Source organism: Carassius gibelio, chromosome A22 (assembly GCF_023724105.1).
Source record: "Carassius gibelio isolate Cgi1373 ecotype wild population from Czech Republic chromosome A22, carGib1.2-hapl.c, whole genome shotgun sequence".
Taxonomy (NCBI): domain Eukaryota; kingdom Metazoa; phylum Chordata; class Actinopteri; order Cypriniformes; family Cyprinidae; genus Carassius; species Carassius gibelio.
The window spans coordinates 3,243,104-3,269,202 of record NC_068392.1 but is presented as its reverse complement, the minus strand read 5'-3'; the positions used below and the strand labels follow the sequence as shown (position 1 = coordinate 3,269,202).

Here is a 26,099-nt window from a genome sequence, read left to right as displayed (position 1 = left end):
ATTGTGTCAAACGCAGCACTAAGATCCAATAAAACTAATAGAGAGATACACCCACGATCAGATGATAAGAGCAGATCATTTGTAACTCTAAGGAGAGCAGTCTCAGTACTATAATACGGTCTAAATCCTGTCTGGAAATCCTCACATATACCATTTTTCTCTAAGAAGGAATATAATTGTGAGGATACCACCGAGGATACCACCTTTTCTAGTACCTTTTCTAGCACATATGCAGTCTATTTGCACACTAACAATATTCCAAAAAAACATTCCAAAAAAACATTGCTGCTTTGTAGTTTAAGAGTTACTTAAAGGCAGTAATAAGAAATGCATGATGTTAGAATTTGCTCAACAGTTAAAACTGTCAAGTATGCCTGCCTTTTGCTAGCTGAATTATGATTGTGCACGGAAGTGCATTTTGCAACTACCTTGCAGTATGGACTTTCTTTCTGAATGCTGTATTGTAATATGATTTATCTTTTCATAAGAGAAATGATGCTATGCAGTTTAGTTCAGAAATAGTTATTTGCTTTCCCTACACTTTTAAGATGTTGTAATGGGTTAAGATTAAAACTAGATATGGATTATTTTGCTTTAATGAAAGAAAAACAGCAGAAATTACTTCATATGAATGTGTTCTAATAGAGGTTGTTAAGGAAGTGAAATGTCATACTTCCTGTATCCATAGCAACAAGTATATGAGTGTGTGTATGCAGATGTGTGAGTGTGTTCACCGAAAAAAAATCATGAAAAAAGGACGTGTTGTTTTTGTGACTATATAATGTTATGGTTTGAACACAGTCATTGCTGCATCTCGGCTGAAGACTTTATGCTATTTTCTTTTAGTTATTATTTTCTTATGAGTTATTGTTTGAATAAAGCGAAACCATTTCATATTGTGATGCGTTTAACATCTTTTAAACAAGTCTCTGAGTAATTTATTAAGAGTAAAGTTATTATTTTATTTTGTTCCTGATCCTGTATTATGAACTGGACTCTGGTGGGAAGAAGTACAGAAGTCTCTCCTGCATCTGATTAATAACAGAGGTAAGAGCGATAGTTTATATTACATTAACGTGTGAGAAACAAAGATGTGAATAGAGGTTTAATGTATACTTCTTTAGCCAGAATAAAATAAGACAAATGGTTGGCTTTGTTATCCTCTCACACCTGAAATCAAGCCGATCAAACACTGCTTTAAACACTCGTATCTTCTCTAGTCTCTGATCATGTTCTGATTCTGTTTATTTCTGTGTAAACTAACACCATTGATCAACAGGAAGTGGAGGGAGACTAGAGCTAAACGCGACAAAGAAAGTGTGACTAAATAAGGAAGAATTGAGCTGGAGGACACGATTTAACACTTCCAGCCGACAGTAGAGTTTCTCGTGACTTTACTACAGATCAGTCTCTCATCAGCTCATCTGTCATTTTATTACTGAACCAGTTCGGAAGAGTTTGTCTTCATATTTGTGAACTGAAATCAATGAAGATGTTTCACAGATTCTGGTTCTGTTTGTGTTTCTGGCGTCTGGTTGGTGAGTTTAAATTATTTTTTTATGGCGTCAGTTGCTTCTGTCTGGTAGCATGTAATAAAATACTGGATAATTTGGTTAGAGAGGTTTAATATTCACTATTATTCTCATATAGAAATAAGTGAACTGTGGTGAGATCAAGTTTGAATTCAGATCTAAATTCAGGTCTATTATGAAATTATAAAATAAAATAAATATGAAGCTTAAATACCCGACAGTGTTAGTTTGACATTAAAGATTAAAGTAAAAGTGTGACCAAAAGTGATGTCTGGAGGAGATTGGTTTGAGGATTTGTTTTTAATGACTTTACAAGTTTGATTAAACCATCATAATGAGAGGAAAGTGTTATATATCTTTAAAAAAGCTCTGTTCTTCAGGTGTGTTTGGTGAAATGTACGTGAAAATCGGACATTCAGTCACTCTTAACTCTGGTCTTTCTGAAATTATGGATAATGATCTGATTCACTGGAAGTTTGAAAACAGATTAATAGCTGAAATCAATGTGACGGCCGACAGATTCTCTGTATATGAGGATGTTCCTGACGGGAGATTCAGAGACAGACTGAAGCTGGACAATCAAACTGGATCTCTGACCATCACAAACTTCACATTTGAACATGCTGGAGATTATATAGTATATAACAACACTATGAGCAAGAGATTCTGGCTCAGTGTCTATGGTGGGTTAAATAATTGTTTCAGCTGTTTTATATTTATATCTCACGACCATTTCGTAAGTATTTTACGAAGTGGCTAATTCGTACGAATTTGTAAAACCACACTTGTACGATTTGACATGATTTGTCTATAAACCCCAGTGTAACTGATTCGTACAAATTCAAACGAATTATGCAAGTCGTAAAATATGTATGAATTGCCGTGAGATGTTTCTGGATGTTTCTGATTCTGATGATCCTTACAGAATCAGCAAAAGATACAGTTATTAATCCAAACACCATTTCTGTTCTTTTATGATGTCATTCATTTCAGATTTAAACTTCAAACTATTTACTTTAGTAAACCATTAAATAACACTCTCAATCTGTGATGAACCCTGTTTCTGTTTGTTCTCTGTGTGTTTGGTGATACAGATGAAATATCAGTGAAGGAGGGAGATTCAGTCACTCTGAACTCTGATCGTACTGAAAGAGATTATGATCGGATTCTGTGGGTGTTTGAAAAGAGTTTAATAGCTAAAATCTATGAATGGGATGACAGACCCTCTGTATATGATGATGTTCTTGACGGGAGATTCAGAGACAGACTGAAGCTGGACAATCAAACTGGATCTCTGACCATCACAAACATCTCAACTGATCACACTGGACGTTATGAACTCGTGATCTACCGTAGGAGCAGAATGAGGAAAACGTTTTTTCTCAATGCTGTCAATGGTGAATTAAATATTTGTTAACCTTTTTTATTTTCTCATCAGATACAATATAATTTTTTTTTCTATTCTTTTGTTGTATATTATTATTTAAAAACATTCTAAACTAATTTCTTACATTAACAATTAAGTATTTTTACAGTACTAACTTGTGATGAACCCTGTTTCTGTTTGTTCTCTGTGTGTTTGTGATACAGAAGAAATATCAGTGAAGAAGGGAGATTCAGTCACTCTGAACTCTGATCTTACTGAAATAATGAATGCTGTTTCAATAGAGTGGAGGTTTGGAGATGAAATCACTTTATTAGCTGAGACCAGTAGATTGACCAATGGATTCTCTTTATATGATGATGTTCCTGACGGGAGATTCAGAGACAGACTGAAGCTGGACAATCAAACTGGATCTCTGACCATCACAAACATCTCAACTGAACATGCTGGACGTTATTTACTACATTTAGGACCAAAACATTTAAATCTAAACCAGTCATTAAAAGCTTTCAGTGTTTCTGTCTATGGTGAGTAGAGATCATGTGTCCTGTTCTTCAAATATTCTTGATATTAATGTTTATTGACTGATCTGATCTCAGTTTGGTGTTTTTATTCCTCAGATTCTGTCCAATGCTGTGGTTCTACTGAAGCTGTGATCCGATTGGTCCTCTCTGCTCTGGTGGGCGTGGCTACTGTCATTTTTCTGGTTTATGACATCAGATCCAGAAGAGCTGATCAAGATCAAACACAGGTTCACAAATCAGGTGCATGTTCTTGACAGGAATTGAAATCTGAAGGAGACGCTGAACTTTAAAACTTCTTCAAGTGTGTTTTGTGTGGTTTGTCATATTAATATAGATTATTCATTATATCAGGCTTTCATATTTGATTCAGGGTTTAAGGGCTTTTAAAATGTAATTCTATAATAATGTTTTTATTGTACAGATGCAGTTTAAAAGCTTGTTGATTATATTTCTCTCAGATAAGACTCTGATCTCACTGTACTATTCATTTGTCTTCTGTATTTGCTTGCCTTTATCAATAAAGTTTTCTCACTGAGCTTCAAGAGTCTGTTTATGTTTTGTAGCATTTATAATATCGAGCGCCGTCTGGAGGAATACAGAAGTTCAGAGCGCAGTGTGATGATATCAAGTGATTGTGAATGTTACTCTAGGAAGACACTAGATGACACTGTGTTCAGTGAATATATGTTGGATACATGGCAATTAAGAAAGAAGAAAAGACAAACTGATGTTGTGTTGATAAGATAAATAAAGACAGACATGTTAAGATTGCACTGAGATATTTAAGAACTGAACAAAACATGCAGCATGTACAGTTCTCCCTTATCAAACATTATTTTAAAATACTTAATATAGTATATTCATGAAAAGAGTTTGTTTTCCATTTTGTGTTTAGCAGAGGCAAGTTGGTCAAGTGAGCTCATTTCAGCTATAAATCACAACACTGCTGTCATCATCCAGATCAGTTCACTTCTCATCTGATGATACCAGCGCAGTCAAATCAGTAATATTGCTAAATATTGCAGTAATATTTCCTATTATATTAGATTTTTTAGATTAGATTCAACTTTATTGTCACTGCACATTAAGGTACAAGGCAACGAAATGCAGCTAGCATCTAAAATTAAGAATAAAGCAGTGCAAGGCACATGGCAGAGAGAGTGCAATCCAGTGAAGTGAACAAACAGTGCAGATAAACAGATTTTAGTGCCAAAAAAAGCTTATTCAGTCTGATTAAAGTGACAAAAGGCTCAAGAGCAGTTATTTTATTTAAGCTGACTGATGAGATTGAAGAATGACGTCAGTTCCATGCTGAATGAGGTAGTGAGCAGACCAATGCTTTAATATGTTGAATATTAATGAGCCAGCAACATACAGGAGAGACATTAAACAGGAAACTGAAAGAAAGAAGATGGATGTACTTTTTTGAGAAATCCAAATAGAAAAGAAACACTATTTGTACACAAGCACATAGAAAACTTATTTTCTCAGTTTTGTAAACAGTGTAATTTCGTAGCCTGTGTTTGTTTCTCTTTGAGTGACCTCTGGCGGCAAGATGGAGATAAGAAACCAATTTTATTAGCCGTTATATTCCTGTTATTTTATGTATCAATAAAACTAATAATAATATTTCTAAATAAAACATTAAACAAAATAAGGAATATTACTTTTGTAATAACAATATATTTATTTACCTTCACATTTAGCAGACGCTTTTATCCAAAGCGACTAATACATTTCTTTTTAACAGTACCTTTGTTCCCTGGGAATCAAACCCACAACCTTTTGCACTGCTAACACAATGCTCTACCACTGAGCCACAGAAACACTGGAGAAGAACTTAAGGAAAGGTTTCGTGAGCAATAATGAGTACTAAATTAATTTATTTTTCATTCATACTCGTCTCCGGAGGGCGCACTCGAGCAAAATCTCTACAAGTGAGACTCTCTGATGAAGCTCCAGGAAATTCAGCTTTTGAGGTAGATGTAGCCTAGTAGCTGAATAATATGCAGACAGAAATGTGATAACTTCCCCCATCAGAGAAACGAGGAGACAGAGAAGGCTCAGTTTCAGGGATATAACTCCTGAGTCAAGATACCAGTCAGAGGAAGAAATAGAGTAACCAGTTGAGATAAATTGCACTTATTAATTACACTTGGGGACACCAGGCCAGAGAAGGCCAATAACTCCCATAAATCAGGTGCATACTCCAAGATGAACTTAAGATAATTCAATGGAATCCAAAGTAACTCTGGAAGAATTAATGAGAAAAGATCAGGAGATGAAACTCTTGAAAAAGGCCAAATTGAAAAATACTACAGTGAAAGGAAAAGTGAGTGAACTATCCAGATATGGTGAACAGATCAAGATATCTGGTGAGTAAGTGGACTCGCAGGCTGAATTTGGGCTGCACAGAGGCAGAAAATTAGCTAGGGTTTTTGAAGGGTTAATTCCTAATAATAAAGAAGAAACTGAACAGGAAAGCTTTGAAGAAAAGTGGCATACAGTAGCAGGAGCAAAAGTATTCCTTCTTTATGGCCCAGAGACCTCTCCTGAAGAATTAGAAAAAGCTCTAATTCGATATGACAGAAAGACAGAAATAATCCAGACAGACAGGGAAAAATCAGATAATAAAACACAAAGGTTTAAAAACCCAATGAGACGGTCAATCCATGAAAAGAAGCCCTATAATCACTATGAGATGGAGAGTAGATCCAAAAGCAGAGACAAACTGGAGAAAGATCTGGCCCTAAAGGTACATCCCGTGTAGGGAGAAAATATAGGGAGCATCCAAAATCTAGGGAAAATAGTGGAGAGTAGTGGAGAGAAAAGTAATACAGAAAAGTCCAGAATAATTGAATAAATTGAGCATATTATGGCAAAGAGACTAAAAGGCAGGCCCTAAACAAGAAAAGGCAGGGTGAAAAACAGCTGACAGAAAAAAAGAAGTCAGTGTAGAAAAAAAGGAAGTTAAAACAAAGAGAAGTAAAAGAAAAACAACAAAGAATATCCAGAAGTGATATAAGAATAGGATTCTTCAGCTCCCCTTAAAAAATCGTAATGAAAACAGATGACGTTAATCAAAGATGATACAAGCTTTATCCCAAATCAAAAGTGCAATTATTAAAGTTTTATCAGAAATCCCGATTATACAGTAGTTTACACTGATGATATTTTGATATCCACAAAGGATAAGTAAGAGCACTTGAATCTGCGTTGGCTCTTTGTTTTGGTGATCCGTTTTGGACTTTCTACTAGAGGTGAGTAGTTTTGCAACCACATGTCAACTAGCAGTTGGTAGAGTAACACTTTCAACTAACCCTAACCCTAAACCTACCCTAGTGGTCTGCTCTGAGAGTTTATATGTGTGGTGTGGAGTTGCTTGTAGTTGGTGGAGTGTCTGGAGTGGACTATCAAGAAATATTTAGAGAGGCAAAAATATTATATCAGGGAAACAAGGAAGGAAAATGGCAGTGGACCGAGCAAATGGAGCAGGCTAGATTAAAATTAATCAAAATATGTCTTAATAGTGGTGCATTAGAACGACGAGATGAGACACTTCCTCTTTGCGGTCACATCTCTGAAGAAGAAGAGGAAGTTACTTTAACACTGTGGAGTGCAGAAGGGCGATGCTCGATTGCATTTCTGACACACCAGCAAGAAGCAGCGATGACGCAATCTGATGAAAATAGTGCTGAGAAAATAGTAACTGCTGTGAGTAAAAGATTATTGCAGCTAAAAGCTGTAGCAAAAGAACAACCAAACGTTTTTTTCTATGACTGAAGAGCTGGCTAGGTTAAAAAGAAACCTAGTGATGAACCAGGCTCGTGAAAATAGTCATAGACGGGATCAATGGAGTTTAATTCTAGGAGACAATCAATTAGATTTGAGAAGAATTAAACAGAAAAGGAAAGATAAAGTAACTAGGTATCATAAGAACCATAAGCACTTACCCAAATATTTCACTGATGGAAGTGAAAGATAATGAGGATACTTGGTTAAATTTAATGGACAGCTGATCAGACAGAAAGAGGAAATTCAGGGGACCGCACAGTTACCGGAAGTGACAGCTGTTGAGCGAGCACTTCAGAGAGATGATGAATTAGGTCATAAAGAAATTGAAACCATGATATGGCCTTTAAGGGCAGCACTCGAAGAAAAGTTAGTAGAGTGATTAAAAGAATGGATAAAGTGTCAGGGACCGATGGAAAGTCTGAGAGCAGATGGTGCATATAATATAAGTGTTAAACTAGTAGAGAAATTCTGCAAAGAACATAAAATAATACCAGAGAAATCCAATCCAATTAGATCTGGTAAAGAATGGTTTGCTAAGAATAGAAACCTTGGTGACTGGGACACGGATATTGACCAGTGTTTATTGGACCTCAACATGTGCAATACAGTGAACCAGAAAGAAAGGGAAGTTATGAAAAATTTGAGGTTTGAAGTTGGTGACGAAGTCAATATAACAAGAAGGCATAAAGTAGGTAAGAAAATCTACAGTCAGAAATCTGGGTGTTATACTAGACAGCAATTTGTCTTTTGAAAATCATATTTCCAATGTTACAAAAACTGCATTCTTCCATCTTAGAAACATTGCCAAGCTACGAAACATGTTATCTGTTTCTGATGCAGAAAAGCTAGTTCATGCATTTATGACCTCTAGACTGGACTATTGTAATGCACTTCTAGGTGGTTGTCCTGCTTCGTCAATAAACAAGCTACAGGTAGTCCAAAATGCAGCAGCTAGAGTCCTTACAAGGTCAAGAAAATATGATCATATTACCCCAATTTTACAGTCTCTGCACTGGCTACCTATGAATTTCCGTATCAGTTACAAATTATCATTACTTACCTATAAGGCCCTAAATGGTTTAGCTCCTGTGTACCTAACTAGCCTTCTACCACGCTACAACCCATCACGCACCCTAAGGTCACAAAACGCTGGACTTTTGTTCGTTCCTAGGACAGCAAAGTCCACTAAAGGAGGTAGAGCTTTCTCACATTTGGCTCCCAAACTCTGGAATAGCCTTCCTGATAATGTTCGGGGTTCAGACACACTCTCTCTGTTTTAATCTAGATTAAAAACACATCTCTTTCGCCAAGCATTCGAATAATGTATCTTTTTAATTGTGAGTGTAGTTGCATCTGATCAAAGGTGCATTTTTATTCATTAGCTTGGGTTAAACTAATTTTACTTTGTTGGAACAGCAGCTATGCTAATGATGTCTCTATTTTGTTTCTATGTTTTGCCACGGGATTTACATCCTGTGGTAACTAGGATTTACACAAGCTCCAGTCTGGATCCAGAACACCTGAGAAGAGATGATGCTGACCCTCAGAGGACCTCACATGATGCTAACCCAGAATCAACAAACAGAACTAACAATTATTGCTAAATGTGTGACTGAATCATATAATAACTTAATTAATAATATTGATAGTTCATCGTCTAGTCGACTACGTCTTGTATTATTATTATTATTTTAATTTTTTCTAAAATCCTGTCAAATGTGCACAAACTACTAGCTACTACTAAATATTGTAGAAACATAATTTTCTGTAAAGTTGCTTTGTAACGATTTGTATCGTAAAAAGCGCTATACAAATAAACTTGAATTGAATTGAATTGAATTGAGAAGATAAAATCCATCATTGACCAAAATAGTTAGAATCAGAAATGAAAAGGTTTCTTGGCTTTGAGGGAACATATGCCAAAACCATAGAAGTAACGGTACGACCGTTCTGCTGTGTGTTATGCAATCAGCAATGTGCCCTGCAGAGTCTATCGTTTTGTGACGAGAAGAAAGACATGGACGCAGAATGAATGATGCATAAACAGACTCAAATGGAGATATCGGGAATACTAAATTGTGAGAATTGTCGGCCAGGACTCTCAAAATTACGGATTGACTCCTATAAAGTATCTGGGAATTTTGGAGAGGGGTGCAGTTGCACTTGGGATAGTATAGTTTTGTGGTCATGTATGGTCTGTAGGGCAAAGGACCAGACTTTGATATCTTCCAGGTTGATTTGGGAGAACCTGCAGGTTCTCAAACCATTAGGATTATTTCAGGATGGAATAATGACCAGGTTCTCCAGGCACCCTTATCTAGGGATGAGAGGACATGAGAAGGAGGATTTTCTTGGAACAAGAATGCCTTTATTCCCAAGGAATGGGAAAGGATCACATATTAAAAAGACAAATGAAAAATGAAAAAATGTTATTATGAAGAAAAGAAAAAAGGCTACCTTTAAAGGAACAGAAAAGATAATCATTAAGATAAAAAAGTAAAAAAGGGAAGTAGGTGGAGTAAGAAACGTATATATGGTAAAGGGAGTGAATATGACAGTTAAACTATCTGCAGTTTTACTTGTACCTGAACAAGACTAACTGGATATTTGGGGAATATCTATTGAAATTAAAAACTCATTGAAACCAATTGAATCCAATTACTATACGTAAGTCCAACAGAAGATACAAATTGATAATAAAAATGGCATCCAATGGGACAAACAATCGATCTGCAAAGAATAAGACTAAGACATAAGCTGGAGGATTTCTGAATACCAAAACCTCTTCTACTGCATTCCAGGCTGGAGAAATATTGATCTATATTCTGTGGATGCTATTACAAGCAATTAATAAAAATCTCAGCTGGCTGTATTTCTTATCTATTTTACAAATTGGAAGAATACTATTAATAGGAAAACTTAGCCAGATGATTTATGGGTATATAAAGAAAATTGAGAGTACAGAGAAGTTGATGTATTGGTGTTTTGATTGGCCCTGAGGGTGTACTCACACTACGCACAGTTGCCATGAACCGGACCCGAGTACGATTGTCCCCCCTCCCCACTCCCCCTCTGGCCTGCACTCACATATAGGGTTTCAGCATTCGTGCCGGAGCATGCTTACGTCATTATGGTGCGACGGTTTCGGGATAAACAGGAAGAGCGGCGCTCTATGAACACAATGGAGTGCATCGCTCTGTTTTCTTTGTGGATAATTTTGTGTTGTTTGGTCCACAGCCCTCTCACAGCCTGTTGTTAAACAGATGTGTCGCATTAGTGGCGCGAAAATTTTCACGTAATCGTGCTGCTCGTTTGAGGATGTTTGCAAGGTACCAGCTGAAGTGCAGCAAGGACTTTGCATTTTTTTAGTTTTTATGCGTTTTGCACCTCTGCCGTAGACCAAAGCAACCCTTTCCCTGCCATGTTGGTTTTGGAGCGTCGCAAAACCGTGACGCAACGCGTCCTTTTCCGTGCTCCGGCACGGTTAGCGCTCACACTGCATGCGAACCCCGCCCGAGTCCAACGGAACCGTGCCCTGGCCCACCTCTTCCAAGCGGGCCAGGGCCAGCCAATCGAGCCGCGCCCGGGCACGATTCGGAGCACTCACACTAGTCAAACAAACCCGCTTTGGTGGTCAAATGCACTCGGGCACGGTTCAAACTGGCTAGTGTGAGTACACCCTGAATCTCTTCCAGGACTCGGCAGTGATGATTCAGGAAATCAGAGGAGTTTCGGATGGTTTCTTGAGCTGGCAAAAAGCTGGCCGTAAACCGTTGAGAGACTTTGACTAAGCTGGAGAATCCTACGAGCTTTTGTGGAGAGAAATGGGATTGAGAAATGCCTAATGCATGAACTTCCTGGAAATCAAGATCCATTTTCTAAATGTGAAATGAGAGAATTGTTAAAAGTAACACTGATCAGAAATAGGAGGAATGTTTTTGATGTGTACTGTGACGAGTCCCTCGTTACTTCCACTAAGACCGGTCAGTGGGTGTGGTTGGAAGGCTCGTCAACGGAATTGTGTACACCTGTTCCTTCCCTATATAGTGTCAGCTCTGTTTGGTGTGGAGTGTGAACTCCCGGTTGTTTGGTTTTGCTTTGGCTATTTTGAGGTTATGATTAGTTTAACTCGGTTCTGTTGGATGCTTGGAGCATTCGTTTGTTTGAAGGAATCGTGTTTTGGTTTGTTGATTTCTTATTTTATGTTCTTTATTTATATTAATAAATATCTTTGTTGCAACATACCAACCTGACTATGTCCTCCTTCCCATTTGTCAAGGCTTTGAGCCGGTCGTGACAAATGTGGGGGCTCGTCCGGGATTTAAGTGATTTGTTTGGTAAAAATATTACTCAGTTTTATTGATTTGATGATTGATTTGTTAAATTAATATTTCTGTTTGCTCTTTTGGTAATGTTTAATATTTGGTTCTATAATTTCTGGAGGATATAGTGGTTGGTTGGTTTGTTTGTTTTTGTTGCTCTGCGGGAGTTCAGGTTTGGTAAGTATTGGCTACTCTTTGTATATATTTAGAGGGGAAGTTTATTATTGGATTTGCTGTTCCCTGGTTAGGCTTAGCGGGGTATCCTTAACGGGATACTCTGATTTTTTTTTATTTTAGTTTATTTTTTTTGTACGGTGAAAGCAGTCAGAGCAGTTGTCTCGGGAACACATCCGTGTTTTGTGGTAGTGACTCGTTAATTGGTTGCTATTGCAAACACTGGTTTATGGTGTATAAGAACCCACTGCAAGTAACTGTATGAAGATTAGGGATGAGTTTATGTAGTTTTGAAGTTTAGTTAGAGGGAATTGCTTATCCAAATTCTACCCCTCAAATATGTTTGGAAAAATTAAGTAGCCAATTTGTTGTTTGACCATGGCCTCAAAAATTGGGGAGTTTATTAGTGCTCCATCTGAAAGTTTGTTGAACGCGGTTTCTTGGAATGGTAGGGTTTTATTGTTGTTTTTGTAGGAATTTTTCTACATTGGTGGTCCCCCTGACAAACTTATTGCGAGGAGGAAAACTTGGGGTAATGGGAGGTGTAGACCGTGACTTGACTTTGTATGAATTTGATGTAGTGACTAATATGAGATTGATCCCTAGGTTTGACGAGAAAGATGTCGAACGCTTCCTTTTGTTGTTTGAGCGTGTGGCAGATGCAAGAAAGTGGCCTGATGAGGAACGTACACTTATGTTGCAGTCTGTTTTTACAGGCAAAGCTCAAGAAGCGTATGCATCTCTTGGTGTAGAAGATGCTAATGATTATTTGACCGTTAAGAATGCAGTGTTGAGGGCATATGAATTGGTTCCAGAGGCCTATAGGCAAAAATTTAGGTCCTGGAAAAAAGATAGCCAAACGCATGTTGAGTTTGTACATGATACTTCAGTTTACTTCAGTCGTTGGTGTACTGCTTCTGACGTGAAGACGTTAGATAATTTGAAGGACTTGATGTTGCTTGAACAGTTTAAAAACTCAGTTTCACAAAGAGTAGCAACATATATCAGTGAGGAAAAAACCCGCCACCGCATATGAGGCAGCCATTATGGCTGATGATTTTTTTTCTGATTCAAAAAACCTTTTTTGGTTACAAAAATGTAGGAGAAAGGGTTCAGAAAGAATCTTATGATCCTAGCAGGTCTTCTAAAATTGTGCGCGCTTCATCTGATCAACTACATAGTTTCTCTGTTGGAGAGAAAGACCGAGAAAACCGGTGTAATTATTGTCGTGCGTTTGGTCACTGGAAGAATTGGGCTTTGCAACACCTTGAAGTTATGTGGGTTCATCTGCGGGACCTCTGGTGGTTTTTACTTATCATAACCCATTAGTTTTTCTTCATTCATTACAGAACCCTAACCAAAGGTTAATGAAGTGGTGTTTGTTTTACAGGGATACCTGTTGGATATTCGCCATATTAAAGGCACAGAGAACACAACTGCTGATGCTTTATCGTGTATTCATATAGTCTAATATTATAGGATTTGTCCTATTTCCTTGTCTTATCTCTATTCTTTTCTTAAATTGCTTCCTAGGCGCCAGGTTGCTGGAAGGAGTTGGAGAGTTAAGACTGCTGGAGTTTTGTGATCTGGATCGAATCTTATTTATTTTTTTTGGACTGAAGCTTTGTGGAGTTATGATTTGTGTAAACTACTTTGTTCCTTTTTTTTAGGGGGGGTGTGTGACGAGTCCCTCGTTACTTCCACTAAGACCGGTCAGTGGGTGTGGTTGGAAGGCTCGTCAACGGAATTGTGTACACCTGTTCCTTCCCTATATAGTGTCAGCTCTGTTTGGTGTGGAGTGTGAACTCCCGGTTGTTTGGTTTTGCTTTGGCTATTTTGAGGTTATGATTAGTTTAACTCGGTTCTGTTGGATGCTTGGAGCATTCGTTTGTTTGAAGGAATCGTGTTTTGGTTTGTTGATTTCTTATTTTATGTTCTTTATTTATATTAATAAATATCTTTGTTGCAACATACCAACCTGACTATGTCCTCCTTCCCATTTGTCACGGCTTTGAGCCGGTCGTGACAGTACATTGAGAAAAGGTATAAAAGTGAGAAGATAGGGACTATCCTAGTGAAATGTATTGAGGATAGAATTCCGAAGGTAGGAACTAAAACGAGAGGAAATGTTGTAAATGAGGAAATCTCAAGATGGGATTTGTCTTATCTACTGAATCTGTAGATTATTTAGGAATGAGATTTCCCATTCACAATATTCACAATCATCTGTCACTCGATAACTGTGATAATGAGAAATTGTAATAAGAAAAAAGAAATGCATGATGTTAGAATTTGCTCAACAGTTAAACCTCTCACGTATGCCTGCCTCTTGCTAGCTGAATTATGATTGTTCAAGGAAGTGCATTTTACAACTACGTTACAGTATGGACTTTCTTTCTAAATGCTGTGTTGTAATTTTTATTTATTTTTATTTTTTATTTATCCTTATGTGACCCCTAGGGGCGTGCTCAGTCTCACAATTTGTATATCTAAAGTAGAAAACCCCAAACAGCACTCCCCTTCAAGCTATTTAGACAGGTTATCGCCAATGAAGGGATGAAAATGGGACTGATGTACTCAATTTTATTAAACACTAGACAATACACTGATTGGCAATCAGAGCAGACAGATGTTTCCTATAGGTAACAGTGAACAATTCTACAATAGATTAATCACAGTGAATAAAAGGTCTCATAATAAATGAGTTACAAGATAAAAATCTAACAATGCCTAGACTACAGTGAATAAAGTCAGATATATAGGTACTGTTCACATACACTCCAACACTGCAAGAAACACTTCAAACCAAATTGGCCATGCGTACATTAACACAGCATTTCACACTTCACACCAGTAAACATTGCAAGATAGACACGATTCCTAAAGGAAATATTGCACAATGCCAATGGGCCAAAGGTTGAATAATGACAATTGCCAAACAGACACAAAAAAAAAACAACAACATCTAAATTAACGAACTACCACTAGCCGGACTCCCTCCTAGGCCCACCTGGGTCCACGTCATCAAAAACAGTGGTAGCAGATCCCCAAGACACACATATGAAGAAATACAAAATTAAACAAAATTATTAAACCCAGGAAAAACAGTAGCTAGTGACCAACGAAGGCAATCCTCCTATGATCACAAAAAAAATATTTTGTGATCACATTGTAACATTAAAACATTAAGTCTAAGAAAGGATAAAAAAAAAGAAAACTTAATTTTTTTTCTTTTGACACCAGCCCAAATAAATAAGAGCTATATACCCTTTACCAAAGTTTAAACGGCATGAATGATTAATAGCTGGACACTCTCCTCGATGTTACTCGTTACCTCAAACCCATGTAGAATCACTACTCGCTATTTTGCGAACAAGTGTCTGTAGACTCGTGACTACGGGCACCATTTACTGGTTACCATACACGCAGAAACCAAGCCGAACTACAAGCAAACAAACGAGCCGTGTTAAGCGGTTCTCATTAAGTTCAATATTAAATCGACATAAACTTCCAAGAAAACTCACATTATCCTGTTTGCACAGACGATACACCAAGAGACTCACTCTTCAACTCACACCGCATTAATGTTTTTCTGTTGATGTCTTGCGACACATTTAAAGGGACGCGTCACTTACGCCACCTGCTCCAAATGATCAGCGCCAGTGATTAGGCCTTAAAAGGTACACTTCCAGTCTCAATCACCTACCCGCTAAACTCACCGCCCCCAAAATGTCACCGTCTCGGTGACAGGTGGTGAAGGTACTACTGCCAGGGCCTAAAAACAGCATTATGGGTGCTAACAGTTACCTGAGCTTCCCTGTGTTCGTCTCCAGGTGAGCGTACTGGTAATGTACACGGGAGATTATAAGGGTTTGAATGGTGGCCTGCTGTTGTTCTATTGGTCCGCCTTGGCACAAACTCTCGTTCAGGTATCGGCAATGATGCTTCAGCTGCTGGAGTATGTTCTATAGGCAAATCCTGCCGGGCCTGTTCCTTTTGCACAGAAGTTGCAAAGGCGGTCACCAGCCACAGTAGGAATGCAACGAAACTGCCCATCTATGCAAGGAGTGTCTACGGCTACCAATAGTGCCAAATCGCCACTTTCGTCCACACTACTGTTTGAGTCCTCTGATACCAGATCAAACTGGTCTAACTTGGGCTCTGCATTTGCAGATGTAGACAGGGGTTGACCAGGGTCGACAAGAAGGGGACACAACTCTTGCCTATGAATGTTCTTTTCTGGACCCTGCTGTTCCCTTGGTCTGATTTTATAAAGGGTACCAACCTCGTCCAGACAGCTCACCACCTCATACTCTACATGGTCCCAATGATCATGAATTTTATGACGACCAAGCGGGTGACTCCGGCGATACACTAATGTACCTGGCAGTAAAATGGGCAGAGGAACAGCTTGATGCTTTGCCCGCTGCTTGGCTGCTGCCTCAAGATTGGTCCGAGCCTGCCGATAAACTACAGAAAGATGCTCCTGATGTTCTCGAACCCACTCTTCCGTGGTCAGTTCCAATGGGGAGTCCACTGTACCCAAGAGCGAGTCAAGGGGAAGGATGGGCTTCCGCCCAAACATACAGTAAGTTCATAAGGTGAAAACCCCGTTGACTGATGGGCAGTAGTGTTATATGCGAACAACACTTGAGGCAAATGTTGTGGCCACCTTTTTTTCCTTTCTGCGGGCAGAGTACGGAGCAAATCGTGAAGCGTACGATTAAATCGTTCGCATTGTCCATTGCCCTCAGGGTGGTAAGGACTTGTACGGGACTTCTGAACACCGTATAATTGACACAGCCGCTGAAACAACTCTCCCTCGAACTGACGACCCTGATCTGTATGAATACGCTGTGGAACTCCATAGGTATAAAACCACTGTTCAGTAAGAACCCGTGCTACAGTCGTGGCCTTTTGGTCCATGGTGGGATAAGCTTGAGCAAATTTGGAAAACACATCCGTTACAACCAGAAGATTTTCTCTTCCATCACTAGACTTTTCCAATGTAGTGAAGTCAATGGCTAGAATTTCTAAAGGCCTAGTTGCAAGAAGACTACCCATGAATGTTCTTAATTTCGGCTGCACTGCTTTTGCCACTAAACATCGTTGACATTGTTGGCACCAGCGCTTGATGTCTTTGCACATAAAGGGCCAATAACAACGTTGACGAACAAGTATGGTGGTCCTCTCCACCCCCTGGTGTCCATGATTATTATGTAAAGCAGTCAAAACTTCCTCACGTAACAGCTGAGGTAGCACCAACTGCATTACTTTTACTCTACCACCGGGGGCATGACTTTGTCGGTAAAGAACACCACCATGTTCCTGTATGTTAGTCCACTGACGCACAAGTTCTACCACAGCAGGGGACTCTTTGGCCCTTTCCAATGCTGTGGGGGGACTACCTCTCTTCCAATAAGATAGAAAGGCCCTTAGCACTGGGTCTTCTGACTGAAGAAGCTGCAGATCAGCCCTAGTTCTTATTGGGGATGCATCTATAGCCTGAATATTAACTGGACTAGCAGAACGAGTTGCCACAACACTTTTAATATCCGTAGGAAGAGAGATTCCCGGTGCTACCACTTCGATAGAGTCTGGAGCTGGGGATGCAGCCAAGCGGGATAATGCATCTGCATTTTTATTACACACACCTGGGCGGTACTCAATTTTAAAATCAAAAAGAGCCAACTGTGACACCAAGCGTTGTTCTACTGCCCCCAACTTGGCCGTCTGCAAATAACAAAGGGGGTTGTTATCAGTCAGAACAGTGAACCTTCCGCCTAAAAGGTAATCTCGAAATTTGTCTGTCACGGCCCACTTAAGGGCCAACAACTCAAGCTTCATGGCTGAATAATTGTTCATATTTCGTTCAGTTGGTCGCAACCCCCTACTAGCATAAGCTACTGGCCGCCGCTGTCCCTCCCCCTGCTCTTGGGACAAAACGGCACCCAGCCCAAGCCCACTCGCATCTACCTCAAGAACAAAAGGTTTACTGAAGTCTGCATAGCCCAAAACAGGTGCACTTATCAGCTTTTCTTTTAGTACCTCAAAAGACTTTTGACAGCCCCAGTCCCAGTGGTCCCGCAAGGAGGCATTAACCCTCTGAAGTCCATTAACGCATATATGCGTTTTGAGTCATTTTCTCCGGATAACCCCGAAAAGAACTTAAATTACACTCTCAGTTTTAATCGTACAGATAAGAGCAATACATCAATCGAATCTGTAAAGGGTCTACTTTTTTTTGGATACAGACATAGTAACAAAACACCTTTGTGCACTTATAAAATAAAGATAACAACAAGGTATGCTGTCTGCAGTGTTTGTCTCCGCTGATCGTCATGTACAAACATGTCATTAAAATGAACTGTAACTCCATGAATACTCAACGAAGAGATATGAGAGAGATATCTATAGAAAGCCTGAAATGTCTACTTTTAAACTAAACAGGTGCTGCCGAAAACAAATATTCTGAGATAAAGTAATCCATATGAAAACAACGCGATGTCTATTTTTCATATCTCCGCTCATTATATCTAATGTGACCACGCCCCCGCGCTTAACGCGCTATTCAGATTCAAACTGAAGCGCGCGGCTTGAATACGCCACACAACAGAAGAAAAAGCAGCGAGACTGTTCTTCAAGTTTTTATTTTATTTTACTGTTTGCTTCGCGATGAGAGGAATAAGACATAAATCACTCCAAAAAGATGTGATGTGGTTGAGGATTTGAGAAATGGATTTCCTCAGAAAAAAGAATGAAGCACTTTATTCAGCAGAGATCATAAACATGAGTAAGTCTCTTTTTATTTATTTGTACTAGTTTTCACATAACGTGTAAACATTTTACTAGTTAGACTTTTTCCAAATACTTTTTCCAAACTATAATTCCTGACTAAATGTATAATCAAGTGAAAAATTATGAAGTTTCAATAACAGTATACAATACTATACCATTCAAAAGCTTGATGTAAATAATATAAATGTGACAAATAGAGATAACTCTAACAAATGTAAAAACAATGCAGTTCTTTCAATTTATTCCCCCTAAAAAAAAACGGAAAAATATTCTCAGCTCTATTCAACATTAATAATAATAATAATAATAATGATGATGATGATGATAAATGTTTTTTGTTTTGTTTTTTTTGGTAGAAAATAATATTGTTAAAAGGATTTCTGAAGGATTGTGTGACTGGAGTAAGGATGCCTAAAATTTGATTGTCCCTAATAAACTGTTTCACTGCTCCCCCAAGTGGATATTAAATTATGTTGTGGGATAATTAAATATATTCTTAATAAACTACAAACATAAAATTATATACTTTTATTTTGTTCTCACATTCTTTCTTGTAAGTCCTCCCTCACAGTGGCACAGTTGAATGAGAGGCTCATTATGCAGCTCATTATGCAGGCCTTTGTCTTCTCAGGTGTAAATCACAATGATATTCATGATAGTTGACGCCTACTCGCATATGACTTTTACCAACAAAAAGTGTCTTAGAAAATTTAAATCAATATATTGTTTTCTGTGAATGAGTAAACAAGATGATTTTCACATAATTTAGAAAGAAAAATTCTAGGCTACAAGCTCCAGTTCTCAACAATCCCGGGAACCAATGTTATGTATGTGTTTTATGGCCTTATTCAAGTGATTTAACATTTTTAGTTTTTCACTAACCATGCATAACATTTTTTTTCTCAAAAATACAATCATGTACATGCATGCATTTCACATATTATTATAGCCCAGTTTGTGCTGATTACACTGATATTAGACTTTACCCATTTAGATATTTATAAGAAACTGAAAAAAGCACAAATATCAGGGCATGACAAAACTTTTCCAGGCCCCAAAAATACCCTTAGACTCCAGAGGGTTAAACCCTGCTCGTTTCTTCTTTGGAGCTGGCTGTAATTTTGCTACCAACTTATGCAGAGGGGCTGCATATCTCGCAAACCCCTCTACAAAGCGCCTATAATATGATGCAAACCCAAGAATAGAGCGCAGTTCTGTGATGGTAGCTGGAACTTTCCAGTCCCTAACCGCACTGATTTTGTCTGGGTCGGTTGCGACTCCTGAAGCTAAAATAATGTGTCCCAAGAACTTCACCTCAGACTGAAAGAAATGGCACTTCCCCAAATTGAGCTTGAGGCCATGGGAGGTCAACCTACCCAACACGAGTTCCAGTCGTTCCAGATGTTGCTGGAACGTGGATGAAAATACCACCACATCATCAAGATACAAAAGAAGGGTAAGGAAATGCTGATCTCCAAAGATCCTTTCCATTAGCCTCTGGAACGTTCCCGGTGCATTGCACAAACCAAATGGCATCCTCTGGAACTCAAAGAGACCAAATGGAGTGCAGAATGCTGTTTTTGCCCTGTCCTTTTCTGCCACAGATACCTGATTATAACCACTTGCCAGATCGAGAGTGGAAAAAAAACAAGCACCTGAAAGGGCATCCAAGGATTCCTCAATCCGAGGCAATGGAAAGGCATCTTTTCTAGTTTTCGCATTCAATTGTCTATAATCAACGCATAAACGGATAGACCCATCCTTCTTTTGAACTACAACAATGGGTGAAGAATAGGGGCTACAGCTGGGTTTCACCACTCCCTGTTCCAACAACTCTTGAATGTGTGTCTTCACAACATCATACTGCGATGGTGGCAGTCTACGGTAGCGTTGCCGCACCGGCGTCTCATCCACTAATGGAATCTCGTGTTCAATAAGGTCCGTACAACCCAACTCCCCTTCCCCACAACTAAAAGCTGCACTATGCTTTTGAAGTAAGGACTTAGCCTCTTGCTGCTCTACGTCTGTCAGGTTAGGCCAGGTAGTGTCGGTGAGACCAGGAAGATAGGAGGCGCTGACCTCCATAGACTGAATAACAGTAACGGGGCCCTGACTACCATCTTCTTCCTGTAAAACTAATGGACTTAACCGAACATAACTCTATCATATGCAATTGACCCAAGATGGTACTTGGTCTTATCCACCGATCCTCGTTTCCCACATTGACTACCGGCACATCAACTGTGCCATCACCCATGGGGAGTAAAGAACTAGGAATGAGCAAATCTGGTGGCAACTGCCCCCCTACTTGTCCTGGTTCTATAAATGCAGAGGGAATCAAAGGGCACATCCCCTGCCTGCATAAATCTGGAATTAGCTTCATAGATCCAGCAGGCACAAGAATGGAAGAGCCTGGAGGGGTGGAGACCTTACCCAAGAAACCAGAATTTGACAGATCTTCAAAGCGTTGACACGCCAACAGAGCATGTTTCCAAATCGCAGGAACATCTGAGGAAGGAGAAGCAAACAAACCCCTGCTCCCTTGACAGAACATTTATCGCAGACAGCAACGAAGCACATTCATTCCGATAAGCCCTGGAACAACGGTTTTTTTTAATCTTGACCCAGAATCCGGTGGGTCATGAATGACCAAAATGCCCATGGAGGGAAGCACCCTACCCAGGACTTCTATGTCCAGTTCTAAATAGCCTCGGTAAGGGATATCCAACCCATTGGCTGCTCTTAACTGCAGCCATCCACAGGAGCATAGCTGGTCATGCCCCTGAACTTGGAAGTGCACTTTAAAAAAAAGACTCCGTGATGGAAGATACCATAGACCCGGTGTCAACAAGACACGCGATAGGCACTCCTCCTATCTTAATGTCGGCCACCGGGCACTGCCCTATAAGTACGGAATGAGAAGTTGTTATGGGGAGGAAAGAACCTGAGCCTGTTGAGGACCCATCTAGTGCTTGGCTCCATACACTAGAGGGTGCTAGTTTCCCTGCAACCCAGCGGATTGAACATCAACTACATTAACTGCCCTCTGTCCGGAGTCACCCCGTACCCGCCGTCCCTGCCAACTGACTGTCAAACAGTCCCTTGCCATATGACCAGCCTGGTCACACTTCAAGCAAATAGGCCGACCATCAGCTTCAAATCTATAACGCCGGGGTGGATTGCTTGGCCTGCTATTGGGATTGGAATTCACCGGTCCAGAGGACAAATGTTTTAGAATGGTGTCCAATTGAATTTGCTGCCTACGCAAACAATCTTTAAGTTCAACCAATTCGTTGTTTGGTGTGGCAGCTACAGCCTGGGTCTCTGCTCCCCATTCCCCTACTGCCCCGGGACTAGCATCACAAGAGAAAGCCCTAGCACGCACTGGGCGGGCCCCCTCCCCATCGTCAACCCAACGGAATGACTCTCTACGCACATCCAAAAAACGCGAGCCCGGACTGAGGCGAATAAACTGTTTTAATTCCCTGCGCAGCATCTTGTCTCGAACATTTTCCACAAACTGATCACGGAGAACAGAGTCAGGATTAGAAATCGCATTTGAATTTTTACGCTGACAAATTTCCATTAGGACCATTAATGAATGGGAAAATTCACGCAACGTTTCTCCCTCACGCTGGCGACATTGGAAAAACTTTTGTTGGGCCTCAATATAGGAGTGTACACAACCAAAAGTTTCTAATAATATTGAAAAAATTATCTCAGGGTCAGCCCTGTCAGTAGCTGAACGAAGTTTAATCTCTAATTTAGCCTCCCCCTCAAGAAGATCATATACAAAATATGCCTGCTCACTGGGGGACTTATGTCTAGCCTGTAAGCATTTACGAACCTCTTCAACCCATTCCTCCACAGGAGGACATTCTGGACCTGGACTACCAGAAAACTTGGGATATTTACGTTCTCTTGGCACATAGACATACCTCATACCAGATGAACCTGGCACTGACCGACTCTGTTCTCCCTGATCTGGATCTACTGGGGGCACTACATTTCCCTGCCGAAGTCTTTCATTATCTGCTTGAAGTCGTTGAATCTGCTCCGTTAAGAGTCTAACCTGGTCTTCCATGACCTATGATATTTGGGCAAAAAAAAAAAAAAAAAAAAAAAAAAAAAAAAAAGACAAAAAGACAGTTAAATTTGAAACAAACCACTTATTGCTTACAACATCACCATCCCGGACCTTTCCTCAGCTACTGTTTTTCCTGTAAATCGATAACTTTAGTTATCGCCACCAAAAAATAAATAAACATACACAAAAACAATTCACAGGTCTTACACCAGTCCCACTTTGACCCTGCCGACTACGCCAAATGTGACCCCTAGGGGCGTGCTCAGTCTCACAATTTGTATATCTAAAGTAGAAAACCCCAAACAACACTCCCCTTCAAGCTATTTAGACAGGTTATCGCCAATGAAGGGATGAAAATGGGACTGATGTACTCAATTTTATTAAACACTAGACAATACACTGATTGGCAATCAGAGCAGACAGATGTTTCCTATAGGTAACAGTGAACAATTCTACAATAGATTAATCACAGTGAATAAAAGGTCTCATAATAAATGAGTTACAAGATAAAAATCTAACAATGCCTAGACTACAGTGAATAAAGTCAGATATATAGGTACTGTTCACATACACTCCAACACTGCAAGAAACACTTCAAACCAAATTGGCCATGCGTACATTAACACAGCATTTCACACTTCACACCAGTAAACATTGCAAGATAGACACGATTCCTAAAGGAAATATTGCACAATGCCCATGGGCCAAAGGTTGAATAATGACAATTGCCAAACAGACACAAAAAAAAACAACAACATCTAAATTAACGAACTACCACTAGCCGGACTCCCTCCTAGGCCCACCTGGGTCCAGGTCATCAAAAACAGTGGTAGCAGATCCCCAAGGCACACATATGAAGAAATACAAAATTAAACAAAATTATTAAACCCAGGAAAAACAGTAGCTAGTGACCAACGAAGGCAATCCTCCTATAATCACAAAAAAAATATTTTGTGATCACATTGTAACATTAAAACATTAAGTCTAAGAAAGGATAAAAAAAAAAAAGAAAACTTACATTTTTTTCTTTTGACACCAGCCCAAATAAATAAGAGCTATATACCCTTTACCAAAGTTTAAACGGCATGAATGATTAATAGCTGGACACTCTCCTCGATGTTACTCGTTACCTCAAACCCATGTAGAATCACTACTCGCTATTTTGCGAACAAGTGTCTGTAGACTCGTGACTACGGGCACCATTTACTGGTTACCATACACGCAGACACCAAGCCGAACTACAAGCAAACAAACAAACGAGCCGTGTTAAGCGGTTCTCATTAAGTTCAATATTACATCGACATAAACTTCCAAGAAAACTCACATTATCCTGTTTGCACAGACGATACACCAAGAGACTCACTCTTCAACTCACACCGCATTAATGTTTTTCTGTTGATGTCTTGCGACACATTTAAAGGGACGCGTCACTTACGCCACCTGCTCCAAATGATCAGCGCCAGTGATTAGGCCTTAAAAGGTACACTTCCAGTCTCAATCACCTACCCGCTACACTTATTTAACCAGGAGAAGCCCATTGAGATTAAAAATCTCTTTTGCAAGAGATCTTGACCTGGCCAAGATAGGCAGCTGAATTACATCACATCATTACATACGTACAAAGACACACAAAAAAAACATGAAAATAAAATCAAATAAATTAATAGAAACAGTTTGAAAGCCAATTATGCTCTTACAATGAAATCTCAATTAAAAACATTGACATGTGAGGGAGTCCAACTCAAAACATCTCATTTTTAACTTAAAAACACTCAAAGGAATCAATTTACTAAGTTTTAAATTGTTCTGCAGCAAATTCCATGTAAAGGGAGCAGAATAAACAAAGGCCTTTTTACCCAGCTCAGTACTGACATGTGGGACAGAAAACAAGACAACAGCCTGAGAACGCAGAGAGTAATGACCAGCACAATATGTACCAATGACAAAGCCTCCGTGCTCCGCCAGAGCAGACCACCCAACACGAGAGTACAGCTCACAGTGGTGGCTGCGAGCTTTACAATTAGTAATAAATCTCAGCGATGCATGATAGGCTGCGTCAATCATTTGAAGGCATTGAGCAGATGAATGCATATATAATATATCACCATAGTCCAGCACAGATAAAAAAGTGGATGCCACTAACCGTTTTTTAACATAAAAAAAAAAACACAGCTTATTTCGAAAGTAAAAATCCAATTTTAGCCTCAACTTTCTCACTAGACAGTGAACATGAGGCTTAAATGACAGGCAATCATCAATAACAATTCCAAGATACTTATAAGTTATAACAGTCTGTATTTCACATCCGTCAAGAGTAATCACTGAAGGAACATTCGGTCGTCTTTTCCGAGTGCCTGTGAAGAGCATACATTTGTTTTTTTCTGCACAAGTTTCAACTGTAGCAACGTATTTTGGACCACAATGAAGGCATTCTGTAAATGTGCAATGGATTGTTTAAGAGAGGGTGCACAGCAGTAAATAACTTTGTCATCTGCATAAAAACGAAAGTTTGCATCAGACACATGCCGATTAAGGTTATTTATATAAATAGTAAATAAAAGAGGGCCTAACACAGAGCCTTGTGGAACCCCTTTAAGGATTGGTAAAATACCCTATTGAACACCATCATACTTAATGCACTGGGTTCTGTCACTAAGATAGTTTGAGAACCAAGAGACAGTATTCTCTGAAAACATCATGATCAACCGTGTCAAAAGCTTTTGACAAATCAATAAAAAGTGCTGCACAGTGCTGCTTCTTGTCACGAGCAACAGAGATGTAATTTATCACCAGCTGTGATGGTACTATGTTTTTTTCCTAAAACCTGACTGAACTGGGGATAAAATGTCCTGTACATGCAAGAAGTCTTTCATCTGATCACTCACCAGGGATTCAAGCATTTTGGCCAAAACAGACAAATTAGAAATTAGCCTGTAATTATTGAAATTTGAAGGGTCACCCCCTTTCAATAATGGACAAACAAATGCAGATTTCCATATTTTGGGAATAGTATTGCTCTCTAAAGTAAGATTAAAAAGGTACATTATAGGCTGTGCTACACAATCAGCAGCTATTTTTAAGAAGTAGGGCTCTATAAGATCAGGTCCTGGAGGTTTTTCAGGAGCCATCCCTTTTAGGGCTTTTGAACATCAGCCACTAAGAATGGAGTGAGATTGAAGACACTTGTAGAGACTGGTACATCTCTACAAGGTGTCACAGTATAAGGACAAGCAGTGTCAAACAAGAACCAGACTGAATAAAATACTCATTAAAATGGTTCAATATCTCCAGCTTGTCATGAACTAATACAGACTCTTTCATAATAAAAGAAGGAACATTAATTCTATCTTTGTTTAAAGAAAGTAATTTTATAGCCTTCCAAAATTTTCTGGGATCATTTAAGGTGTTAGTAGTGGCTGACAGATAAAAGTCAGATTTTGCTTTCTTAAAGGCAGGGTAGGTAAAAAATGTATAAACAACTTT

The 26,099-nt window shown here is 39.2% G+C and overlaps 1 protein-coding gene across 1 annotated transcript in view; it reads left to right on the top strand.

Moving 5' to 3' along the window:
* The first annotated feature begins 522 nt into the window (after positions 1–522).
* Positions 523–26,099, top strand: part of LOC127942806 (uncharacterized) — a 185,469-nt gene continuing 159,892 nt past the window's right edge. The window contains exons 1-2 of the mRNA XM_052538766.1: positions 523–1,047; positions 1,280–1,538. Coding sequence (XP_052394726.1) covers positions 1,487–1,538 — 52 coding nt within the window. The 5' untranslated portion in view covers positions 523–1,047; positions 1,280–1,486. The remainder of the gene's footprint in view (positions 1,048–1,279; positions 1,539–26,099) is intronic.